General features: G+C 43.8%; 1 protein-coding gene across 10 annotated transcripts in view; it reads left to right on the top strand.

The window, feature by feature from the left end:
- FAM13A (family with sequence similarity 13 member A) overlaps window positions 1-25,912 on the top strand; it is a 133,824-nt gene that overhangs the window by 54,686 nt on the left and 53,226 nt on the right. For 6 of the 10 annotated variants that reach the window (XR_008820990.1, XM_056333243.1, XM_056333237.1 and 3 more), the window contains one exon: window positions 3,148-3,320. Coding sequence is in view for 8 of the 10 variants with exons in the window: in XM_056333243.1 (XP_056189218.1) it covers window positions 3,148-3,320 (173 nt within the window). In the remaining 2 variants the exon portion in view is untranslated. Of the gene's footprint in view, window positions 1-2,562; window positions 2,621-3,147; window positions 3,321-17,898; window positions 18,009-22,529; window positions 22,559-24,228; window positions 24,252-25,912 lie in introns of those variants that run through there. The other 4 variants (XM_056333252.1, XM_056333257.1, XM_056333264.1 and 1 more) reach the window with 4 other exon arrangements.

The raw sequence follows: 25,912 nt of genomic DNA, 5'->3' as shown, positions 1-25,912 counted from the left end.
TTGAATCTGATCTTTCAAACAGAATTTTCCTGTAGAACTTGTATGTGATTGGCATGCCTTTTGTCAGAAGTGGTTGCGTCCAAGTGATCTTATACTGCCAGAAAACAAAAAGAATAGAAGACTGTACCAAAACATTATTTTTTTTTTACTTTTAAAGCACCAGAACAATAAATAGGTTTTATCTTGAATTCTCCAGTATAAGGAACTTCTGTAAATCAGTGTAAAGTTCATGAACAATATGCACAGAGGGAATCTGGTACATGCTGTTTAGCAGATGTTGCCCGTTCCCTTGCACTTCTTGTTGGGTAAAGCAGATTCTGGTAGCAAAATCACTTAGCTTTTTTAATTGCATTCTTAAATCAGGATGCACACAGTATGGTAGAGGTGGAAAGGCTGGCTTCCTGATGTTTTCCAGGCTTCAATTGCTGCTGGTGTATGTGGTACATCATAGAAGTTGCCTGTTTTGCTTACACCCAAGTATGTTTCTCTAAAGTACTAATGGGACAGTGTAGGAACTGTTTTAGTTTAGAGGTTTGTGCATGTGTATAGTCACCATTTCTTGTTACTCTGGTTGAGAGCTTTTCTAGTGTGCATGGCATCAGCTCTAGCAGGTGGTGGTGAAGTAACATCAAAAGCCCATGGTGAGAGATGTCCCTGTGCAGGCACAACAGGTAACAGTCACCTCCAGCTGCAGAAAAGCTAAACTGAGTGACTGCAAGTTTCCAGTGGGAAAGAAAGGCTTAACAGCCATTCCAGCAGAATTGAGTTGCTGCCTCCAGATCCCAGGCCCTGCTGCCTCCCGTTGTGATTCCCTCCTGTAATGCTGTGGATGTGTAGCTCCCTGCCTCCCCTCCTCTCCACAGACATGGTCTTCCCCTTCTAAATCACAGCACCGCTGGCACTTAGTAGCAGCTGAGAGCCACAGCCTGGTGCTGGCATGCTGTGCGCCCAGTTCGGTGGTGGTAACAGTCGGTGACCACTGTAGGCAGTGCGCTAACAGAGAATTGCTGGAAGCTAGAGGTGGTCCAAAGGTGAGGTCTTCACTCCAAGCAAAATACCTGTTGACATCAGCAAAGGCAGGATCTTGTGGAGAGTGGGCAGTGTCCAGAAGCTGAAACCGGGAAGGTGTCTCACTGTACCTTTCTGGTTTCCCTTTGCCTCTGATACACATACTATTTTTCAGTTTGTTCTCTTCAGAGCTCAGTAAGGAGCGGCTTTCTGTCCCAGGAAACTTTTCAACACACACAAAGCATTAGAAAACAATTGTGAGTGAAACAAAGCATTATGAAACAGAGGTAAAATCAAGAATTTTACAAAAATATCTTAGGGTAAGCCAGGTATGAAAAGACTTTAGGAGTGATCCAGAAAGTCTGACTTACTGTCCAGCACATTTGTAGAAACTATAGCAGGCAGCAGAATCAATAAACAAATGGATAATCAGAGTCATTAGGAGTCACGAACATTACTTCTTTAGAGAAAAAACTGTCAGAGAGGAGCCAGCGAGCATGTGGACGGGTATAGTCAATCTAGTGCACTTGAACTTTGAAAAGGTTTTGATAGGATTATCAAAGGTTTTCAAAGAAGCAAAGATGTCTTGTGATTAGAAGGAAAGACTTTTTATGGATTAATAGTTAGAAAGCAATAAAAATATATGAGTGCTTTGTCAGTGGAGAGAGGTTTCCTGGGAAGTCCCTCAAGGATCTTTGCTGGAATCTGTGCTATTCAGTCATTTCAATATGACCCAGAAAGAGACTGAATGTCCTGATAATAGTAAATGACTCAAAGTAGGAAAAACTAAAAGCTGGCTATAGGGATTTACAGAGGGCTCCTAATATACTCTGTATTGGCTGAAAAAAATGATTAGTTGAATTTCCATCACTGTATGCTGACTGATGTCTACAAAACCCCACAAATTATATACGTGTGTGTACTGACGAACACCAAATTAGCTATTGTTTTCAGAAAAGATCTCTTAATACTGCGAAGAGGTCACAAAGCTGTCAGCTCGGTAAGCAACCATGAAAGCAAATTAAAAGTTGGATTTTCATGAGAAGCCACCACAAATCTTCCTATGTATATAATGCTGCCTGCAGTTCTGGCTACATTTTTCAAAAGAGACTTAGTAGAAGGTAAAAAGGTGTAGAGAAAAGCAGCAAAAACAATCAAATGCGCCAGAATTACTGCTGTAAAATGAAACACTCTATGAACTGGATTCTTATCAGTCTGATTACGTACTACTAGTGGAGTAGTATAAAGTCAAAAATGGTATGGGGTGGGTGGGTAAGGAAAATTATTTGCAAATTCTCATCATTCAAAAACAAGGGAAAGAATATCTGTCACCATATCTTAAACAGAAGTGTGGGGTTTTTCTATTTTAATCAATGTGTAACAACGTTGTGAAACTCCCAGCTATAGGATCTTGCAAAGGCTAAAGACAAGAAAACTGAATGAAATCACAAAGGTTATGTTTGATGTTTGCTGTTAAACACAGTGAACCAACCAGGTGCAACCTCCAAGTAAAAAAAAGCCCTAAACCACAGCCTGCCCAAAGCTGTGGTGGTGCATGAGGGGCAGACCTCCAGACTTGCTCTTTTCCCCTGAACATCCTTCTCTGCCACTGGTACTGGACACCTGCCTGACGCAGCACTGACTGCACTTCCAGTTCTCTGTCCTGGCTGTGGCAGCAAAAACGCCAATCCAGAACATTGGCCTAAGAAATTTCTTTCCAGCACACACGTTAACATCAGTTGCCATTAAAAAGGATGGGAGGGGGGTTGAGAAGAGGTGGATAATTGCTTTTACCATCTGTTTCTCCAATTATGTCAAGAAGCAAATTCAATGGGAAGGTTTTTAGTCTGTCTTCTGTGATGCAGAAAATAACTTTCTGTTTATTTTACTTGCCTGCCTTTTTTTACTTCCAGTCTTGCCCCTGCTATTTCAATACACACCTTTATTTTTCTTTAAATAGTCCTTATCAAGCAGAATGCCTGATTTGTATGTATTTTATATTATGATTTTTCATGTTGTCATATTCTCTGCTGTTTGTACACTGGTACGGAATGGTCCTTCTGTTACAGATGATCTGAAAAGGCTGCACTGCCCTTTCTGCCTTTCATATTTCATTTTTCTCTCTCTTTGCTTCTGTAGATGACAAAGTCCACAACGGAAGGATCCAGCCAAACACGCTTAGTGCCACAACCAGGCCTGTCAGATGGAATACCTCAGGTCAGCCTCCAATTAACAGACAGTGGTTCACATTGGAAGGAGATGGATTTAACAGATGAAATCTCCTTCATTAACAGTGATACGTTTTTCTCCAGGTTAGTGCTCCTCTTTTGTCTTTGTGTTTGTTTCTTTCTTTGTTGTGTGTCTGCACCTCCAGCTCTTTTGAACTGGAGCATTTTGAACACTTCCATTGATGTTTACAAAGTCGGTATGCTGGGGTGTAAGGTAAATTAACGTGCATATCCCTGTTGAAGCCACACATTCCAACAAGTTCCTTACAAAGTCATCTGTGTGCTTTAGTTTGCCTTTCCAATATGAATTTTCAAGCATATGAAGGTGGCCAGCTTGGTGAAGTGCAGGTGGACAGGACGGATCTAAGATAAGGCACTAGAAATTACACTGAGTAGAAGATTCAATGAAATGTAAAGTGTCTCCTCTGAGTAATTAAGCGCATTTTATCTGCCCAGTTTTAGTTTTAGCAGATGGCTGACTTTATTCCCATTTTCAGTCCAAAAAGGAAGGGGCTTTTGAGGGGTTTTATCTTTCTGGCAGGAATGACGATAGTCCTAGTGTTCTTCACAGAAGACAGAGAATGAAGTGTCTCTATCTGAATTTATGAGTCTAAGAGTATCTATCTAAAACAGTATTTTTAGTTGTGATTGCTGGCACCTTGTCAATGAGGTGAACAGGTAATGGGCAATTTGGTTTCTTGTAAAGTCTTTCCCTGAACATCAGACTGAATCGGTATCTTTTTGTTCTTGGGATATTGGGTCTGTCATTCCCTTTCTTCTCATGACTAGTGCAGTACATGAAGGATTCAGGTTACTGTGGGAAATTGCTGTATGCTGCTGAAACGTGGGGTTGGCCTAATGTGGGAAATAGTGATATTTACATGTCATGGAACAGGACACCGTGGTGTCTCTGCATACCAACGCAGAGCACAAAGCAGAGGCAGTGCTGCCAGACACGTAACCGAGTGACTTCACTGTGTAAGCAGGAGACGAGTGCTATTCTCAGCACTAGTACAGACAGACAGCACTCAGCTTGTGAGACAAGTTAGCAAATTATGCACCAACACCAGATTCTGATTCATAATGATGGTGGTGAAGCATAGATGTCAAATTCGGTTTCTAGACCTTGCAGGCACACACGCTCTTTGACTTCTAGCTGTGCCAGCTGTGTGGTTTACTGTCCCCAAGCCTGCCCCCAGAACTCCTGCAGCCAGGAGACATCATGTTCATTTACACCTGTTCATTAAACCAGCTCTTTTAGACTGAGATGAGCTAGGAAACTATTAGCGAAGCAAGTCGGCTGGCAAAACTGAGAAGGCAGTACAGTTCTACCACCATGCAGGTGGTGCTGGGTCAGGAGTTACAGCCTCTTGGATTGGTGGGCTGGAACTTGGCAGAGAGCGTGCCCCTGCCCATACCGCGCTACGTGTTGCAAGCTGTAAAGGGAAATCAGGTGCTGGAGAGTTCAAACAAAGACTGCTGAGTCTTATGTCTGGGAAGGGATGTGTAACTGACATGCTTCATGAGGTGCCCCCAAAATTTTTGATTCTTCAAGGAGAATATTCTCCAAAAGATGTAATTATTTCCTGTAGGTATTCATACTTCGCCATCAATGTGTAACTCCTTAGAAGAGTACTGCTGAAGTGTTGAAGGATGAGACAGTTGGGCCAATACTGGCACAGGACATAAATACCAAATGACTTGCGTTTGTAATTAGGCAGAAGCCTCGTCTCCATGCTCAGGCATTGAGATGGAAGCTGTCCACATCTCTGATTTTATCTGGGAAATTAATAAACTGTAGAAATTAATTCCCTTGCAATCCCGTTTTGTTCAAGAACGCCCTCATTTTCTGTCCTGTATCACACTTCTGCACATATTTACCTAATTGGGTTGAGCATCTGCACTACTGTTAGCTTCCAGTATTTTTCTGTCAGTGATCTGCTGCTGCTGAAAGAGGAGTAGGTAGTGCTTGCTGTTTTCTACCCAGCTCCAGGATGACAGGTTGTTGGGCAGGATGGGATGGAGAGGAAGCCCTGGACCACCCCTAAGAGGAAGAGGGGAGAGAGGTCTCTAGCAGACCTAACATATGTAGGGGATAGCTGTCTGTGCAACAGTCAGAAACCCTGATTCCCGGGTATTAATGTATTGCTCTGATATATCAGGAGTGTGTTTAAACATGCTTTTGGTAGCCTTGTGTCAGTCCTGTGTAATCTAAGCTCACAGTGAGGTATTACCTGGTATTATCTCTGCGCAAGGCAACGTTAGGAGTTTTCACCTTTTTCAGCAGGACTCTGGCATTTGACCTAGACTGTAAAGTGCTTTGCAAACACACTGATATTCTTGTTGGGGTGTGTGTGTTCTGTCACAAGGTACTAATAGTTTTTAAGTAAATGTTATCATTAATTATATGTAATTATCAGATATGTTTTAGTGAAATGAGTGTATCTGCTCAGCTATGATGTGATCTTTGTTAGAAAAGAATAAAGGTTGTTCTTGGCAATGATAATCATTTGCTGTTTCATGAAAATGCTTGTGTTTTTTCCCTTTCCATGCTCAGATACCACGATAGGGGTAGATCAGAAGAGGATGAAGTGCTACACAGAATGGTAGATGCAGAACCCCTTTAGCAGGCTCAGAAGTGTAACAGGGAAGAAATAACCACGTACACTAAGCCTGTAAGGCCCCCTCCCCCCGCAAAGGACTGTAATCTTTAATAAATTTTCAGTCAGTTTCATTTGACATGTGAGCAGAAGTCTTCAGGGAGAAAATGAGAGACTTCTGGTTGATTAGTAATTTTTGATACTGTTTAAAATACCTCTCAGTATGTGTCTTCATACAGTTGACCTTATAATGAACATTCACTTATTAAGTAGCAGCTATAGTGACAATGTCTTCTAGAATGGCTTATCAGTTTTTTTAAATATTGAAAGACATGTTATGCCTCTTTGCAGGTATGAAATTCCTCATCACAGGAATTTTTTGAAGGTGCTGCTGTCATTTTAAATATGTGATATTATCAGTTGCAATCAAAGCATATTGCAGAGCATAAAATCTGTGTCACCTTCTGTTCACAACTTTTCTTAAGAAAATTATATTTGTAAAGTCGATATGTTCTTTTTTTTTTTTTTGACCAAAATAGGTGGATTAACTATAGGTACCCATAATCCCCGCTAAAATATAATTTGTGTTCTCTTGAAAATTGCCTCATGATTATAGCTGTGTGCCAAGGGCAAACTGATAATTCTGGAGTAGCGAAAAACTGTATCTGAATACAATCTTCAAGTAAATCCCAAAACAGTGGAGAAAGAAAGAAAGGAAGGGGCAGGAGAGAAGAGACTGGTTCTCTGGAAGAAGGATGAAAGTCTGCTGGCAATATGCAGCCTGGTCCATATTTCTGCGAGGTTTATCTCGTTTTTGCAAGAGCTCCTGTGCAGAGCTTCAGAGCATGGCAGCCAAACTCCTGGCCCCTGGGAACCATGCACATACTTGATCTTTACCTGGCTGAGAGCCACAAGACCTGCACCACAGCTCTCAGGAGCCAGGGGAGGCAGCAGCTTTGGACCTAGGGTGTAGGCAGGAGGGAAGAGGGCTTCCTGGGGCCTTACCAGACCCTCAGTGCAGGGGGAGCTAGGTTGGGCTTGCAGCCCTGTGAAGCTCAGAGTCCCTGTTCAGGTCCATCTTTCTTTCTACTATCTAGAAGGCAAAAGTCTGCTCAAAGCTCTGGTTCAGAAAGGGCATACGTACCTGCAGTAGGAACTGGTACGATTCTGGATGTGTCTACAGGTGCTAGAACTGAAGTGCTTCCAATAACAGATTCAAATGAATTTTACTTCAGGGACAGGATATATTAAGATTTAAGTGGATACAAAGGTAGGAGGGCCTCTTGCAAGCAGTGCTCTTGGGCTTTCATGCTAAACTTTGTATACAAGAAAAAAGGGATAGCCTTCAGGCAGGAGGGAAAATGCATGCATCCTGCAGCCAAAATGTGCGGCGAGGGATTGTTGATGGTGAGCAGAAATTTCTTTCCTAATGCTGGCTCAGGCACACATGCTGTCTGCAGACTTTTGTTGTTACCCTCCTGGATCTTTTGCCCGAGAAAGGGTGCCGAAATATGCTGTGCTGTTGTATATGGCTGTGCTCACACTTGCTGGAGCTGCATCTCTTTGCAGTCCTGGTACTGTTTTGAAGGAGTATCCCTCCATGGGAGGGCACCCTGCTGTTGGCAGTGCTGTTAGGCTCTGTGTATGTACCCTAGGTGGAAATACTGATCAAAACTGTGCATCTGGGTACCCTTTCCTGCTAGTAGTGGTCAGGTGCTGGGGAATGGGTGTGTGTATGGCAGCCAAACTTCGTGGAAAAACCTTGTGTGGTTCCTGAAAGCTAAAGCTTAAAGCAACCGTGGCAGTCATTCAGTAAGCAAGCTGCCTTCTCCCGTGCTTTCTAGTCTTGGTGCGTGCCAAAGATCATAAATTCCTGTTTGTGGCTGCAGTCACAGCTGCAGTAAGATTTGCCAGCACAGATACCCTGTGCTGGCTTTTAAACATGTGCATGTTCTCAAAGAGAAGGTTTGTTTATATCAACCTTTTGTTCACAAAGATCCTTATATCTGGCCTATGTCCTGCAAATAAAGGGATCACATGCTCTAGTAGCCTTCCTAAAATAAGGGGTGGGTTAATGTACCCTGCTGCGCCCTCTTCTTAATGACACTGTTCTCACTGTTAATTGTTGAGGTCTGAAAACACATGTATTTATATACTGAGAAGTTTGTGCTTAGTATAAACACTTTCTCTATTTGTTGGCTTTCCTTTTAGCAGCTGCGGTTTAAAACCAAGGCAAGCCAAAACTTACCATTATTCTCTGGCATGTGATAAGAACTTGGGTGCCTGTTGTTGCCAGAACAAATGGAACAGGGGGGGCTGGTGTTGTTTACTTAGCTGACTATTTTTGTTTAGATTTGGGGTTTTTTTGTTTTTGAAGTCTGTCATGCCAGTACATTCAGTCCCTATCCAAAGCAATAATTTGCCTTATCACTCAGGAGCCTTGCTGCCAGGTTTACATAAGGGATTGCAGCCAGGCAGCCGACAGAGCTGCCCTCCAACAGCCGTGGATTTTTCGAGAAAACTGCTCAGAAACGGAGCAAAGGTCTGGAATGAGGTCAGTGGGGAGCTGGTGAGGGCAGTTGCCTTCTGCGTTGTGCAGCAGCAGCCTCTACCCTGAGCCCTCAGAGAAGACTTTTTATGTAAGGTGGTGTTGCTGTTTGTCACTTGCCTCTTTAGGTTGTGTTGAGTTAGTTTTTCCAAGCTGACTCATTTAACTTTGAGAGTACATTTGTCTCCACCCTCCTATGCAATCAATTCCCTTCTTGCTTGCATTGTGAGATGCTGGCAGTAGGAACTGCCTTACATAATGAGTTGTTAAGAAAAGCATTCAGTTTTCTAAAACCACAGCCACAAAGACATGTGATTTATGTGTTTCTCCAAGGTAGGTGACTGTGAATGGCAAGGCAGGGTGTGGTCTGAGCTCTTCCTGGGTTCTTCTCCCCTGTCTGTAGCCAAGATGTAATGAGAGTCACAGAAACGTGTAATTATGTAGATTTTTTCCATGCAAGTCACCTGGGTGGATTTCAGTTTACTTTTACAAGCATTTGCCCTTTGTCTTCCACCCTGCACAGGTTCCTCGTTTAGATTAGGCCTTGTCCATTATGCTATTCTAACCTTCCTCTAGCCATCTTGTCTTTGCCTCTTTATGCAGCATTTACCTGGTGACAAATTCTGGCTTGTGGAATGGAGAACATTTTGAATTTGATGCCCGACCTGTAGCACGGAAGCGGAGGTTCATCTTGGAAGCAACAGGAATCATAAATGACACAAAGGTCTCACGACTGTTAGATGTAGAAAGCAGCACTTTAATGCCATAACGTGCATATGGAAACAAAAGTTCTTCTTTCAGTCCATGAGCCAAGTATATTAGTTTTTTCTTGTTTCCTGGGACAGCATCCAGCCTCTTCAGAAACCAGAAAGGATCTACAGTTAAGTTTACAGCAGTTGAGTAACAAAGCTGAAGAACACTGACTCCCTTTCTGTGTCTCAGGCATTGCCCTCTCAGCTAGAAGGATCCTTTATCTTGTCGTTTTGTTGGTTGGGGGTTTTTTAATCTACTTTTGCTGTGAGGAGAAAGTCCCTTTGTCTCATGAGGCTTAGTGACTTTCTGATACCAACTGGGTCAGATAATAGTTTTTGCTGTAGGAATTAAGGTGCAAACATCTGTGATACTTTTGAAGTAATTTTCAAATGAAAAGATCAGTGACCTCATATGGGAGAACACACAGTGGATGATAAGGAGTTTAAGCCAGCCTTGGAAATCCTGTGCTTTTAGAATTTGTGTTTCCAAAACCCAAGTCACCCATCACTAACCTGTCTTACCAGCAACGAGGGAAAAGGCAGAGCCTCTGCACCATGACTTGACTTATTTTTATGGCAGTAAGTGAGTAGTTCCCCCTCCTGCAGCTTCCTTAGCCTGTCTCCTCAGGTGGCTGGTGCCTTGTGCAGCTAAGGCGGTTCAGCAGAGCGTGCCTGTTTCCCGCAGCTTTGCAGAGTAAGCAGTTTTCTACCACCTGAAGCAGTGAGGTACTCCTTCCTGTGCAGCTGCCCAGAAGGGACCTGGGCTCGTGTCCTGCAGGCAGTCCGCAGGAAGATGAGTGGGCAGAGGTCACCGAGTTCTCAGCCAGGCTTGTTTGCTGCTGCCATTTCCTGGTTCAGCTGAAAGAACTGTGCACTTGGACGCCGTGTTCAGCACGTTGCGGTGTAGGCTGATGGAGTTCAGCTGGGACTTCCCATGACACACATGTATATTTTTAATTAAAGCAGTCAGCTGGCTGTCTAATAAGAAAAGGCTGGGGGTGGCAGGGCAGGGTTGTCACTCACTGCTCTTGTCACTTTGCTTTCATCTGTTTGTCTCTGAGCTGTTTCAGTGCTGTAAAATCCTCCTCTTTCATAGCCAGTGGCCATGACAGATTTCCTCTCATTTTTTCTGTTGTGAGGAATGTGATCCCAAGCTGACTGCTTATCTACAAATTGCACTTTCTCACATTGGCTCACTGCCTTCCTCCTGGCCTGAGAGGGCTGCAGTTGCAAAGTGTGGAGATAGTCGCATTTCTGTACAAAAGCTTTCCTTTTCATTCTGCACCTGCTGCAAGAAGTATATTTGCACTAGGGATGATTGCAAAGAAATTACTAAAAGCCATTTGGGTGTTAATGACTTCCAGTCATTAAGGCTTTGACAGGATTCCTGGAAACAAGAGATTCCACCACCAATTCCTCAGGCCCTTTCACAGTCTGCAAGCTCTCAGCATTCAGAAAGTTTGAGTCATGTAGGGAGGGATTAATAGCTAATAAAGTAACATTTTTATTGTCCTGCATTATGGTTAGGAACCACCTAACCACCATGAAATAATTACTGTCTTGGCAGCACTACTAACAGTGCACCATGTTTTATAAAATTTATAGATCTTTCCTTCAAAAAAAAAAAAACCTCAGAACTCTGGAAAGCATAAAATTGCAAAAAAAATCAAGTGGCCATCATTCTGAGAGGGCTACTGAGCATCACAGAAAATAAGTTTCCTCCTGTCGTTAGCTTTTGCTGAATTTATGCCCGTTGGGTAGAAAAACTTGGACTTTTCCCAGGACTGTGAAGGCGGGTTGGGAAGTTGCAAGCTTATAGACCTTTCTCTTGTTGTTCTGAACGTTGTGGGTAACTAAACGTAGGCTTATGCTGAACTTTGTTTCCCTTCAGTGTCCACTTGTGCCACTCCTAACATTGCTCGGACTGCCCTGCAGCAGGATAGGAATGTGTTTGTGCAGGCTGGACACGTACAGAGCGGTTAGACATGAGGCTGATGTTGCAAATGAGGGGCACAGCAGTGAGCTGCACTGATTGAGCCCAGCATCGCTGTTTCTGGCTGTGCATAAACAATAATTTGTGTTTCTTGATGTACACACCGCTGGGTGCAGGAACAAGCCCTAGGACTGGTCTGAGAGGGCTGTGCTTCAGTCAAATGCAGTCAGGTTTTAATAGACCTGGTCATAGTTGTCTTTTAGCCAGGATCTCCCTTGCTTCCACGGCAGATGCATCGTCCTGCTTTAGGCAGAGAGATGGGGTTATTCTCACCCAGCTCACTTTTCTCTTAGTGCCTTCCAGCTGGAGTTGGTCTCTCCTACCTAGTCGTCTTTCGCCTCCACCTCTCCTGGGAGCCAGGCCAGCCGCTGGGACATTGTGCAAAGGGAGGACTCCTTTCGGTCACATAATCAGCTGCAGAAGAGGAGCTATTTCAAGAGGGTCTTTCTGGAGGGTAGCTCTGCCAGACTGCCTCCCTTGCCAACGCAAATGGCAATTCATCTTTCAGTGGAGTAAAAAGCCGTCTGCACCAAACATGAATGTGCACTTTGCTCAGCCCCTTCTGATATGGTGGTTATTTTCGTAAGGCTAAGGGTGAACTACAAACATTGCATTTCAAGATGCTTTAGAAAGCAGGAAACATGGGGACTGCAGAGGCATGGAGTTGAAAGGATAGTAATTTTGTAGAGGATTGGAAGGATGGTTTTGGAAGGTGGGGAAGTGTGAAACCAGTGACATTTTTGGTAGGGAATACAAATAATGCAGGGGTTACCAAGGGCTCATTTAATTTCTTTTGGAATCTTTTTGCTGAGAAACGAATGCTTTTTCTTCAGTGTTTTCTATGACAAACATTTTCATTGGTCTGAAACAGCTGAATTTTTAAAGGGTGTTTGTGCAAACTGTTTTATAAAAACAACAGTTTAGAGGAGTGGGACAAATTTCATTAGACATTAATATTTAGGAATTTCATTAGATCAGCAGAGCTTTGGAAAAAGGCTGCTTTGAAAATAACGTGTGCACAACCAGACTCCTGCTTGTTTGCTTGCTCTCTCATGCTCTGGCACTTGAACTGACCGGTGTAAACGAAGAACCTAGTGACCTGTCGCACGGCATGCTTTACCTTGTTCCCACAGCGCATTAGCTGGCACAGCCATTCATTACTTGGTGCTTTCCCAGAAAACCCTTTAGGAACCTACTCCCAATCCCTCCCCCTTCTCCAGGAGGGAGGCCAGGAAACTTCTGGGCTGTCCCATGGGGCGAGAGTCCTTTGGAACAAGTTAAAGCGGCTGAGAAGCGGGTGTGGCAGTGCTTGCAAAGGACACTGCTGCTTAGTGAAGAGCAGCCACAGCAGCTAATCCAAGTCTCCTGGGAGCCTGGGGTGTCCCTCTCCATGGGAAATGTGCTTGCATGCTTATCTGTTGGCTGAGATCAGGAACTCTTGAGAAGCTTTCAGCTTGGTGTTTACTTTTCTCCTGTCCCAGCAAGTTTAAGGAACAATTCTGGAATACGTTTACTCCTTAATAGCTTTTACCTAGCTTTGTTTAAAAGGTAATTTAGCCTCCAAGTTGCAGGAAGGAACAGAAGAGCTTGCAAAACCCCAGTATATTCCCCACAGATATGCCAACAATACGTCTATTTCTATGCCAGTGCAAAAAGGGAAAGGGTAAAATGAGAGCAACCTGCTTCTCTGTTGGACAAGAGGAATATTAGTTAAGAAAATTCTGAAAATTACATCTGGGCTGTTTATCTAAGGCTTGGTGTTCTTAAACAGAGGCAACTAAGTTGTAATAATGTTAAAAATCTATCATCATCATTGATGAATTTTCAGTAGTTGGTTATCTTTGCCATTTAAAAATGTCTCATTTCTAGTCATAATTTGTCTGTCTTTGACTCCCAAGCATTGGAGCTTGTTCAGCCTCTGAGTACTAAGTCAAGTATTAATGTTTACTGCATGCATAGGCTCTTCTGTTTGAAAAGCACTAAATGTGTGGGGTTTAGTTCTTGTGTTCCCTGCATGGTTGTCTCTGAGCACTCTTGAGTTTTACACAACTTGCTTGAGAATGGGAATTCCTGAACTGATCAGTCTTCTGTAGCAACCATCCCAGTAGGAAATAATACATATACGTAATACACCTTTTCCACACAATATTCATGCTGATGCCTCTGAGAACAATGTTAATTTCTTTAGCCACACAGTCACTCAGGGCTTGTGTAGGAGTGCTGATCTGGTGTGACGTTGTATCCCCAAGTAGGACCCATCCCCTTGCATATAGTTCCCAGATTGGACTCTTCTATGGCTGTACTGAAACTTCTAATGCTGGCTTGCACACAACATAAAAAAACAAACCATCGGTATTATTTTACGTTTCCTTTCAGATCGTTGATAAAAGCATTAAGTGATATAGGGCTGACTGCCAACCTTGGAAAGTCACTGTTAGCACTTACCCCCTTTCCGAGGATTACCCTCTTACTAAATTATGTTTTTGACATATTAGTTGCTCTTTCTTCCTGTTTGTGCTCTTTTGGACAGGGCCTATTTAATCCTCTCTCTGCTTTGTTTGGACATGAAGGGCTACAGTTTCCAGATATGGTTTCTATTTACATGTGACTTGCTTATTTCATGTGTGCTCACAAATCTTCTGGCCTGAGGGAGATTTTCCAGGTTATTTATTATTTATAATTGCAGATGTTTGTATGCACAGATACTCTAAAGAGAAAAATGCATGTATCAATGTATGTATATGTACATAAATAATGGCATTTAGAATTTTTGTATTGGTCTTATTTTGAAAAGTACATTCTTTAATTTTCAGTCTGATGATATCTTTGCTTTGCATTTCATGTTTCTGCCAGAGGGAAATTATTGCGTAACTTAGTAAACACTGTGGGAATACATTGATGGTACTGAGCAGAACTCCAGCATCTTAAAAACCCTCAGATTTTATCAGACCAGGCAAGATCTTTTTTTTTTCTTTCTTTCTTTAAAAAATAGTATCTGATTTGTGTATGACAGTGCAGGGAGGCAAGGGATAGCTGCTTTTCAGGAGGCAAACGCAGCCACAACCTCATAAAATCCATTATCTAGATCACTTATATCTCATGTCCTCTGGTGCTGTTCACAGATCCTCTTGTTGCTTTATACACTGAGAACGTTACTTGATGTGCAGCTAAGTATGAAAAGGGAAGACAAAGGAGAAAGCACTTCTGTAATGATGATTGACAGGAGACTTCCTTTCCAAACATGTGTGCATTCTTTAAACGTTGATGGTGGTGGAGAAAAGTCATTATTCATATTTAATTCCAGCCAGTGTCTTTTTTCCTTTGTTGAATCTCAGTAAGAAATTTGCAGATCAAATAGTTTGAACCCAGGTGTTGCCTTGGGGTAGGTGCTGAAGTGTGGTGGCATGTATTGGTATTTTAGGAGGGTTTGTAATTCTTGTTTTTATTTGCTGTCTGTTTTCCTGAATTATTCACAATACACTAAGGAGCATACAGTCAGTGGAGAGGATGCTGTGCCTTTCCTGAGAGAGGCTGGGTTTTTTTCCCATCCTCTGTATGTACGTTTGATGGTACTGTAAATAGCCACTGCAGTACATTGTGGCTGCCAGCAGATGAGTTTTGCCTTTCTGAGCAACAGGAATGCAAGAATTGTATGAAACCTGCAGAAGAGGTTTTGTTGTCCGTGTTTAATATGGGAGAACAAATTCAACCAGTACAAACAAATCCAAAACAAAATGTCTAGTCCCAGGTTTTATGCGTGATAACTCAGCCTGATTTATGCAAGTTAAAAAGGGCATAAGAGGGCAGGGGGAGGGTAGGAATTCCTGCCTCTGTCAAGTAGCAAGTTGGCTTTAACATAAATATCTGTGAGAAGGAAGTGGAATTGTTTGAAGACTGCAGTTTTCTGGCAGCTTTTGTCTACCTGCTTTGTGCCACAAATACATCACTTGTGGCCCGTACCCATGAACAGGGTAGGTGAAGAACTAAGGAGTTGTGTGCTCCTTTAGCAGAGTGAGAGATTCAAAGGGCCCATGGAGATGATGTGAACTGAAGTAAGGTGATGTGTACCAGGGGGCGATTTCCTGCTGTTTGAGTAGCAAGTACTACTGCTGTTACTGACAGTTGGCCACTGTGCCCCAAAGTACTTCTTAAAATTTCACTCTCTTTGACATTTCTCCACTAAAAAACTTTTATTGCAATATCCACAGCTGCTCCAGAAATAATTAAAAACTTGAGAAACCAGCAGTGCTAATAACAAAAGTCCACCAGCTGCATTTTTCCACCTTTGATCTCCTTCCTTTTAATGGGTGTTGAAGTTGCATGCCAGTGGGTGTGCAGGGAAATGTGAGCTGGGGTAGCTCCGCTTTTTTGGCAGTGTTAGAAGCAGATGAGGATGGAGAGGAGAAAAATGGTACCCCATTGAAGGGACTCTAAAATAAAAGGACAGAAACAAAAGGTGGATCTGAAGGTACTGGTGGTACAGGGATCTCTGGGCAACTCTAATGTTCTCCCAAGGCATCTGGTTGATATCAGCATGATGCCATGAACTAATCTTCTGCACTTAATTCATAAAGTAATCTTTCTAGTTATTACACTATCTTTTTGTTAGTGAATTCTTTGTTGAGGATCTTAATACTTTTAAGCTCATTTATATGGGCAAGTCCCCCAGAAGTTATGACAAAATAGCTAGGGAATAAATTCAGAGCACAGCAGCTATTTGAGTTATTCCACTTCTGTTTATTCAGCAACCTGTTCTGGAGAACTTGGGCTCCTTCCCCATGTAGATGGATCCTGAGTAAATGTGGAAAATTATTTTTTTTTTTAATTTGCATCATGTTGATAATACTTGGTTTATAGAAGTGTAATAAACTATAAATAATTGTGTGCATAAAAAGAAGACTGGCCAGGAAGAAGCAATATGATTTATTGCCGAATTGTGAAATAGTACAAGGCCCTTTTGTTTTATACTGAAGCAGTTTTACGTATCAGAGTAAAAAAATCTTTCTCTTATGGTTTTAGTCACTTAAGAGCGCATATGGTGCATTTAATTTAACAGGACGTCATCAAGATATTCTTTTAATTGCCACAGATAAAAGCAGCCCAGATCCATGGTGGCGGAGTGCTTTATCAGCACTGCTGACTCTCCTGAAAAGGGGCCCTGTGCTGTGCCTGGCGCAGCAGAACAGGCTTGCGCTGAGGCAACAGGCAGAAGCATTACTAATGCACTTCTTCCAGCCAGCCTGCTGACAGGAGCAAATATTAAACAGTTCAGTGTACTGAAGCGAAGCCACTTCTCGATTGATCTCTGCATCTCTACTCCGTGCCACCACTCTCTGAGACCGCAGAAGCCCGCTGCTCTTGGTTTTGACAGAAGACACTCCTGTCTCCTGCTGAGAAAGGTCAGGATCGGTCAGACATCCCTGTGAAATGTCTGATACCCTTCTGCTAACCTGTGTCTGCTGCTTCTCCAGAAAACTGATGTGGCTCGTGTTTAATTCACATGATCTACATCTGTATGGAATCATCTGTATGGAAGTCTTAAACACGCAGGCACTAAGCTCTTGCCGCAGCATTGTCCCAAACCAGTGCCAGTCGTTGCAGGGGTTGAAGGTTGATGGTGCTTGACTTGAATTTGTGAAGACTGGCATGTCTGGCTGTGCCAGAATTAGCCATTAGGCTTTTACCACCTAAAATGTTGAAAGGATCCATTCTGTTATGCCCCTTCTTATCAGTTTGAGACTGTCCCCTTCCAGTGTGCAACTTGGAACACTGTTCATAGGCAGGGCAGCAGCAGAAGGGTTTCTGTCCAGTGTCAGGGGAAGCTGAAGGCAATTCCTTAGGCACTCTGGGCAGAGCAGGTGCAAAGGTGAAAAATAAAACTTTCAGTATGCTCCTTCAGTACCCATCAAATGTTCCAGTGCAAGACTTCCTTAGGGATTTTGTGCCGTTTGTTTCCTAAGGCTGCTGTGTCCTGGAAAGTGGCACAGCCATGGCGTGGGGTTCTTCTGCTACCTGCTGCTCTTCCCAGCCCTGAACTTCCACCACATGAAATGGCGTGATTCGTTGTTCCAGAAGAGGGTTTGGTCAGCAGCAGCAGCCACGGATGTGGAAGCAGGAGTGCTTGAAAGCGGCCCACTAGGAACATCAGTAAACTAAGTTCAGCCTCTGCAACACTTACCTCTTCATTTCAAAGGTGAAGGGGAGAGTTCTCCTCTGCGCCTCTTGGCTGCGTGACCACAGCGGCTGGCCAGCTGTGGCACAAACCTGCTGAACCCACAAATTCTGAACCCCAGTAGCATCTACTGCAGCGCGAAGGGGGGGTAAGGTCAAAGGCCCAGCAGTACCAGCCCCTATAGACACCTGTGTAGGGTGAATGCAGCAGCGGGGCTCGGTGCCGCTCGCAGGGGGCGGGCGGAGGGCCCAGCGCCGCCGCCTTGGGGGGAAACTGGGGGTGATGGGATGGCGCCCGGGGTGACATTTAGGAAGAAGGGGTGGGGGGGGGTGTCGGGTTGTAGTCACTGAAAGGGGTACAAGGGTAGGGTGTTGTTGTGAAAAGGCCTCCCGTGGTCATTAGCCCTCAGCTGGCGGCATTTCTCGCAGGTCCGGGACCGACCGGGCATCGTAAACCACTTTCGGTTAGCCGGCGGGGCGGGCCGGGGCCGGGCCGCCGCCAGCTTCGCTCCCCGGCGGCAGCGGAGGGGGCCGGGCCGGGGCCCTGGCGGCGGGGCGGGTCCCCGTCAGCCGCCACCCCGGGCCGGGCGGCCCCTTCGCCCCTCCCCGGGGCCGGGCCGCGCCGCCGGCTCCCCGCGGCGAGGCGAGAGGCAAGGCGGGCGGCGGCTCGATGGCCAGCATGGCGTGCGAAGTCATGCCGCTGCAGAGGTACGTGTCCGCCGGGGCGGCCCCCGGCCCCGGGCTGCCCGGCACAGGGAGCCGCGGCTCCGGCCCTGCCGGGGAGGGCAGCGCCGCTCCAGGCCGGCTGCCCGGGCGCCGGGGCAGCGGAACCAGCCGGCGTGTTCGCGGGGGCTCCGGGGGTGGGGTGGGAGCTCGGTGTAGCCCTTCCCTTGCAGGGAGCCTGCCTGGGGGTGTGGGGGTGCGGGCGCTGCGGGGCCCTCCCCTCCCGGGGGCCGTGCAGCCGTGGGGGAGCCCGGCCGGGCCTGCCCCTGCAGCCCCCTGCAGCTGTCGGCTTACACACCCGGCGCCGGCTGCAGCGGCACGGGCGAGAGGTGTAGTTTTTCTTAAACCCTGGGAGAAGTTAGGGGTTCAGCCCTTAGGAAAGGGCTGGTGTTCTTCCACGATGCCGAGACACACCTGCCTTCGGCACCGGCTGGGAGCTACCTGTGCCGGCATGCGTTCCTGACCGCGGTCCGGCTGGGAAACGGCAGGGCACGGACCCGGGGGAGAGGGGAGCGGGCACAGGCCTTTTACCGAGTCATTCATTTCAATTTTTTTGTTATTGCTACTTTCAAAATTAAGCGGTCCATATCTCCCGTAGTCTTACTCAAATGGGCTGACTATCAATCTTTATGTAAACCTACCAAATAGTAATTCAGCACGCCGCTTCAGCACTGCGGGGGCAGGGAGGGGGGGGTGCTGTTTCAGCAGAAGCTGCGGAGTTGCTGCTTGCTTGGACACGATAAAATAGTAACCGAAATTGCTGCCCAAACTGTTAATGTCTCGATAAAGCGCGGGGTCCACTGCAGAGGAGATGTGGAGGAAGTCTCCTTTGCAGTAGTGCAGTCACGGCGTTCCATGTTGATGACTGCAGAGAAACAGAAATGCGGTTTGAATGTCTTAAAGAAGTAGTCATAGTGCACCATTCCTATTTGAAGGACCAGTCTCACATAATATTTTTAACCTTTTCTATGTTCCCAAGGATCTAACTGTCCTAGCAGGAGTCATAACAAGTGGTTGTTACTGTGCTCTTGACTGTTCACCCTAGGGGAAGATAGGTCTCACAGGGTAGGTCTAATTAGGCTCTTTGGTTTTGTTTGTTGCAAGGGTTAACTCTTGATCAATTAGAAGTGTGCTCTGCACTTCAACACCAAAATTTTTTCTTCAAACTCCTATTAAGCCTTGAGCACAGTACAGAATTGTTTGAGCTTTGCTGTTAAAAAAAAATTATTCATAAAATTCTGTCGTCTTTTCCATCTTCTTGATCTGTTCTTACTATATGTATACTACACTTTTAGCACCTGATTTTCTTTGGACCTAGGGGCAGACAAGCATAGACTACTAGACCCCTTTACAGTTCTCCAGGTTGCATCTTTATTTTCCTGTTCTTCCTCTTGGAGCTTTGTCTCCTCCATTTTCAGTGCAGAGGTTTGCTGCAGAAGAGGGCCTTGCTGGCTTTGAGCATTTTTTTGCAGTTTCAGAAAGGTGGTACCCAGCAGTAGCCACCGGTTATGGGTAGCAGTATCCTTGAGGTTCCTGTGAGGTGGACAGGCTGATGGTGCTGTTTTGGCTCGGCATGGACAGCTTGTGGTACATGATTCCTGTTGCTGGGTCTAAAGCAGACTAGTGGCAACCTCCAGGTGCTGTGGCTTGGGGCACTTCCCAAGTTGAGAGCATGCACCTTCCTCTCTCAAGAAAGGGAATGAGCTGCCAGCAGTAATCACGCTTGATTCCCTTCCATGGTGGATGAACTCTCTCCTGCCCGTTTCCTGCAGGTGCCCCTCTCTGCTCTCTTTGGGCCACAGATTGCTGCCATGCTGTGCCTGCCATGGGAAACCTCCCGTGCTGAAGCGATACGAATGCATTTCTGTATGGCTGGTGTGTAAAACTTGGGAGAGGGAGAAGGGCTTTGTTTAAGCAGCTGTGATGAATACATAGCGTTTGGCACTAGAGCGGCAAAGTATTGTATCTGTTAAGGTATCTAAACTGTGAGTCTGTCTTCCTAAAAATCGTATAATGTGCTCTTACAGAGCCAAATGTATTATATGGTGTCATTTTATTCTATATATAGAAGTTTGTGGAATAGCACATGATGGGATATGGTCGCCTGCTGCAAGGGAGTGACAGTGGGGATGTCGGGGTTATGTTTCGTTGCATGGGAAGAGGTGGAAGACCAAATGTGTTGACCCCTCCACTGCAATAGGTCCTGCGTTGCACAAGCACTGTAAAAGGCATCTGTGAATGTCACACAAGTTGCACTACTGATTTTCCGTCAACCTACCCGCCAGTAATGTCTCTTCTATTGCTAATAGGCTAATGTGTTTTCTGAATAGCATTAGCTTACTTTAATAACCTAGATTCCTAGGAAGTTAGAGTATTACTAGTGCTGTTAATGTATGGGTTAATTCATTTATTCTAGCTCAGTCTGTTGCAGGTTTTACGAAAGCTGTGCCGAGCTGAAACCTGTGGTGGCTGCTTAAGAAAGGCGGGTGCATGTTCAGGCCTCGTTTGTGATCAGTGGCCTCTCTTGCTCTGCACTTTGCTGAAACAAATCAAAGCAAAGGAAGAATGAAGCCATCACAAATATTTTTAGAAAGTGCATCTGATAGAATTAGGGAGTGTGACTGATCTGTTTCTAACCCGTACAGTAGCAGTTGTCTGCATGGGCTGTCTCACTTGCAGTCCTCATCGGGGTTGTTTGATTTACCTCATCGGTTTGTTTGCTTGGGGGTCTTTGACAAATACCCAGTATTTTAGCCTGAGAACACCGTTTGTATTCCACTGGACTTTTTTTTTTTTTTTTTTGAATGATGGCTGTGTTCTCTTTAACAGATTAGTGAGCGTTTTTCTGTGTAAAGTTGTATTGTAAATAAGTCTGATCCTTTGGACTTTATCACTTTCTATCCAAGGTGCTGGGAGTGCTTGACAAGCCCTAGTGAAGTATGTTCTGGAAAACGTACGTGAAGTGTGATCTCTGAGGGTGGAGAGAACTTGTGTCTGATTTTTGTTTGTTTGGGGTTTGGTTTGTTGTTTTTTTTTTCTGGTGGAAGAATGAAGAGAAGTTCAAACCCGTGGTTCTGATCTTCCTCTACTCATAGGCTATTGCAAAAGGCTACGTGACTTTTTGGCCTTCTGGGCTCACATTTGACCCACAGCAGGGTACCCTGTCTTGTCACAGCTGTGACGTGATGGGTGTAGGAGCATGTGGAAGCACTTTCAGGGTACCACTGGGTGGATGGTGGTGAGGGCTCTGACAGAAAGGAAAATTATATGGAGATTTTCTGTGGTCTTTGCGGTCGGGGTATCCACCTGATTAAGCAAGAAAATATGAGTATTTACCTAAAAAATGGACTCTTAGATATCTTTATTTGAGGAATGCAAGCTTTAACAAACAATCCTGCAATCAAAATCGGTGGTTACCTAGTAACAGTTCTTCACCATCATAATGCAACAGGTATGTGTGCGTTATGCAACTTCACACTGTTAAATTCGGAGAAGAGGTGAGACTTTGGCTGGTACATTCATTCCGCCTCTTTCTGACCCATTTTCTAGCTTTATCCTAGTGAAGACTATTGCCAAACCACAAGTAGAAGACAAGACACTGCCCTGTCTTTCATAATAAGCCCCAACTAGTTTAAGAAGTAAAACAACAAAAGCAAGCTGTTTAACATTGACGTCATTTTATAAAAGATAAACATATTTGCAATCCAGGAGGATAGTGAGTAGAAAATAATTATACAAAATTATGCTGTCAAGGGTTTCAGTAGATTCAGATATGTTAATATAAATGGAAAATCAGCCACTTGCTCACAGTGGCATTTAATCAGCAAGGAGTTCTACTCCTTTGAGCTTGTCATGGGATAGCCTGTACTTCTCTGACGTTGCTTTGAAGTGGGAGAAGGTGTGCAAGAAAGCTTCAGTGTATTTTTTTTTTTTCCTATTCAGGTAATGTGCCTCGGTCTCAGTGCCCCCTCACGCACAGCCTGCGCAGCTACACCTGTGGATAATGCAGTATATTCTCAATGCCTACAGCTGTGCTGTAGGTTAGCCTTTCCTAGAATTAAAAAGATCCTCTTCTACATTTGGGTACTCGTGCCTTAATCTTGCAGGTGGAAAACAGAACAAGAAATAGTACATGCCTCTCAAATGTGTGAGAGTCATCCTTTGTATTCACCTCGGTTTGTGTCTATGAAATAGCAATGCTGTATTTTGAATGCCAGGTAAAACAGGAGACAGAAGCTCACGCGTTTGGAAAGCTAATAGGGAATTCTCCCCCAAAGAGGACACTTTCTCTGGCCCTGCAGTGACATTGCTGCACACCGTGATGTTGCAGGCTTAAGACGTAGTTGAGACACCCTTAGGAAAAACACTGCTGAAGAAACAGCTTTGGGGAAGGTGGTAGCATCCTTTGGAGATTAATATTTAAACCAACACCAGTCCACCCCCGCCCAAGTTACTGGAGACGTTTTTCAGAGTATGTGAGCTCAGAATAAAGAAGTGGCGTTGTCCACCTGGTATTTTGACATGTGGCTCATTTGGTGAGTGGCTTACACAAGTACTTAAGCATGAGCTTAACTTGGTTTCAGTGGTAAGCATGGCTAGGTGTTACGTGTAACTGTTGTGAAGACTGAAGATAAGTATCTGAAACAAAGTGTTACAGTTTTGACTATAAAAGTTACTCTTCAGGGAAAATGCAAATGTTTGCATGGAAGTAACTCTCACAGAGAAATAGCTGCTAAAGTGACTATATGGTGCATTCCCCCTCCCTCCTCCTCTGATTAAGGTTATAAACAAGAGTGGCATTGCTCAACAATTGATGGTGAGTGCTGACTTGTAATGATGATCATTGTATCACCGCGGTGTTATCATGTTAGATTAAATTTATGGTTACTTTTGCATCAAGGGTGATGCTTTTCTTCATTCTTTTGCATAACATACCTCAATATTTATTTGAAGGAAATTTGTTTTGAAGGCTTTATTTGAAGGAAGAAGCTTATATTGCCTGCTATTTCTCATTTGCAAAAACATTACCTTTTACCCACTGCTATGAAGCACAAGCTATGAGTAAATCACTCTATTGAGAAAATAAGTATGCGATAAATTTTCATGAGCAGTTTCATCTTGCGTTTGCCACAAGCTTGAAATAACTTATGGGGAAATGACCTTGGAGGGGGGAAGAAATGCTGAAAAAATTGTGAATAAGACACAGCACTACTGTGGCCTCAAAATTGAGGCTTCCTTGAAGCTGTTTTTAGTGGTGTTAACGTTGGATGTCAGAATAAGTAAATAAATGAGATTGTTAAAATCCTCTGCAATTGCAAAAATGGCATGTCAGTTAATCCAGGGTGGCACAGTGGTTCTAAATGGTGAGAAGAAAACAAGAGGGAGAGAACTTTAACGTCTTAATAAGTCACCCAAACTTAGCCTTCCTTCTCCTCCCCCTAGAAGCTGCGTTAACTTTTGATATCGTTAGTGATTTGACACTACTGAATTTTCAATGCCTTTTTGTTTGATTGCCTTAAAATTAGAAGCAGCTATCTCATTGCCTTAAAAATGTATTGTCACTAAAAAAGAATTCATTTATTTTTAAGTCCAGAATATCTGTGGTGGAACAGAAAGTGAGCCATTTCTTTATCTCACTTTTGAGGTCAGAACAAATAGAGCCTATGGCAAGGCATTAGGAAAACATGACCTTGGCTGAGCAGCATGGGCCCTTCAACTCTGGTGCAACGTGTAGATGCTTGAGTCAAAGTAGGTTTTCATGACTATAAAAAAAAGTGGTGATTATTTTTATTTTTTAAAATTTGAGTAAATGTCCCATTTAACTTTTGAAAAGAGATGTGGAGTAGGAAAGCAGTGATAGCTTTCCAGTGGAAGTTCCAGTGCCAGCAAGTCAGGATAGAAAAACTGCTGATAACTAAGTGCAAATAAAACAAGGGCGAGGATCCCTGAGGCACCCTCTGACCTGGGGTGAGAGCTCAGGCCAGCGAGGGGGTCGGGACTGGAGTATCCTGTAAATAAATTGGGAACTCTCAGTCTAAATGGGTGTATTACAGCTTCAGCTCTGGAACGGGCTCAGCAGCTCCTGTATTCTTTCTGAAGGGCAAGATGAGACATCAGAAAAACAAAAAAAAAAAAAAAAAAAGGAAACTCATCGTTGGGTATTTGAGAATGCCATGGGTGAACGGTTGCCCTTAACATTCCTGTTGCAAAAGGGGGAGGCAAAAAAAGGTAACTGTGGTTCTGTAATGGAAATATATTGTTTAACTGTTACACTTCACCCGAGCTTTACTATTTCCTTCTTTAGAGATCGAAAGGCTGTGTTGCATGAATGCTGTAAAATACATGTGCCTGAAAATCACCAGCTAAACTAACTGGTGGGCGATACTGGCGTTCCTTCCAGTCCGACAAACTTTTTTGTCAGCTCAATGAAGGTCACAAACATAATAGTATTACTTCTTTGGCCGTAAAATAAAGAGAACAACTTATTTTGGTTTGGCTGGTTTTTGTTTTGGTTTTTAGCAAGAAGGACGTGATCAAATATTTAGATGTCCTTTAGGAGTGTGAGAGATTGCTGTCTCGGGTATTACATGAAACAGCAGTTAACTTCTGTTTAATCCCTTGGTTTAGGGAAGCTGTGTATGTGTCTGAGAAGAAAGAGACATGTATTTTGCACTCACCTGCTTGGCTATATAGTCAGTGATAGCTGAATAAATAAATTTATTTTTTTAAAAGTTATGTCGTCCCTTCAGTGCCTTCTGGCCATAAAGCATGTGTAAAGCTGGACAAAACTTTGAGGGTATAAAAAAACCCCAAACCTACAAAAAACTGAAACCCAAACCACCTAATTTACTACTAAACCTGCTTGCCAACCTTATTGGATAAGTTCTTTGCTGGGCAAGGTGGAAATTTAGACTGTAGAAGAGAAGCACATCAGAATGACTTGTCCCCTCCATGCTGTGGCCAGCTGACTTGCTTTGCTAGGTCACTGTGCCAGGCATTAGGCGTCCCTTTCTTTCTGGAAGGGTTGTATATCCCTTTAACCAGAGAGGAATGATGCAGCCCAAGTAAAGTACAGTTAAATGCTTGGCGTATCTTAATGACTTCTAGCATTTTCTTCTGAAAGTATACATGGTAGATAGGGCTACCTAGCAGTATCAATAAACGCTTCAGTACAAGGTGTTCTAAAAACAAGTAAGCAGTTGTTTTTTAGTCAGCATAGTGTGAATGATAGTGATAGTCTCCTGCGTGGAAGGTTTTAAACCAATTTCTAGCCTGTTTATTGTGTAATATTAACTGATGATGGTTTATGATTCATATCTCATATGGTTTTGCTTGCTTGCCTGTCGCTTGCATCTGAAGCCATGTGATTAGGTATACACAGGTTTAAAACTTCTCACACACAATTCTTATTTCGTCCATTAAATTAATCTGTGTTTGCGTGTATAATATGAAAACATATCCGTTTATTATCTTACAGTATGAATAATTTTTTATTCCTTAAAGTATTTTAATCAAAACAATCCATGTGCACTAAGTGATTGTGGTAGGGCTTGGTAGTCTCACGTCTAATTCGAGGGATTGTGAATTATGTGAATAGCTGGTTTAAATCTGTTTGCAATTTACACAGCTCATGTCTTCCAGCTTGCACAGGTGGGTTGACTAAGGTACATGAAGTTTGGGAAAGATGTTTGGGTTATGTTGTTTGCAGTGATTTAGTGGTGAAATAGGTAGTGTGCTTTACTCAGATGCAGGAGATCTTTCTGAAGTCAGAAAATTTTTATGGTTTCCTCAAAAGTCTAGATTTCCTAGTTAGCTTAGAGCTCTTCATCCCAGATACAGCTACTGATCAGTGCTGCACGTGCAAAACTATAAAGCACTATTGGGATAAA

This window comes from Falco biarmicus, chromosome 1, assembly GCF_023638135.1.
Source record: "Falco biarmicus isolate bFalBia1 chromosome 1, bFalBia1.pri, whole genome shotgun sequence".
Taxonomy (NCBI): Eukaryota; Metazoa; Chordata; class Aves; order Falconiformes; family Falconidae; genus Falco; species Falco biarmicus.
This window is presented reverse-complemented; position numbering and strand designations above follow the sequence as displayed.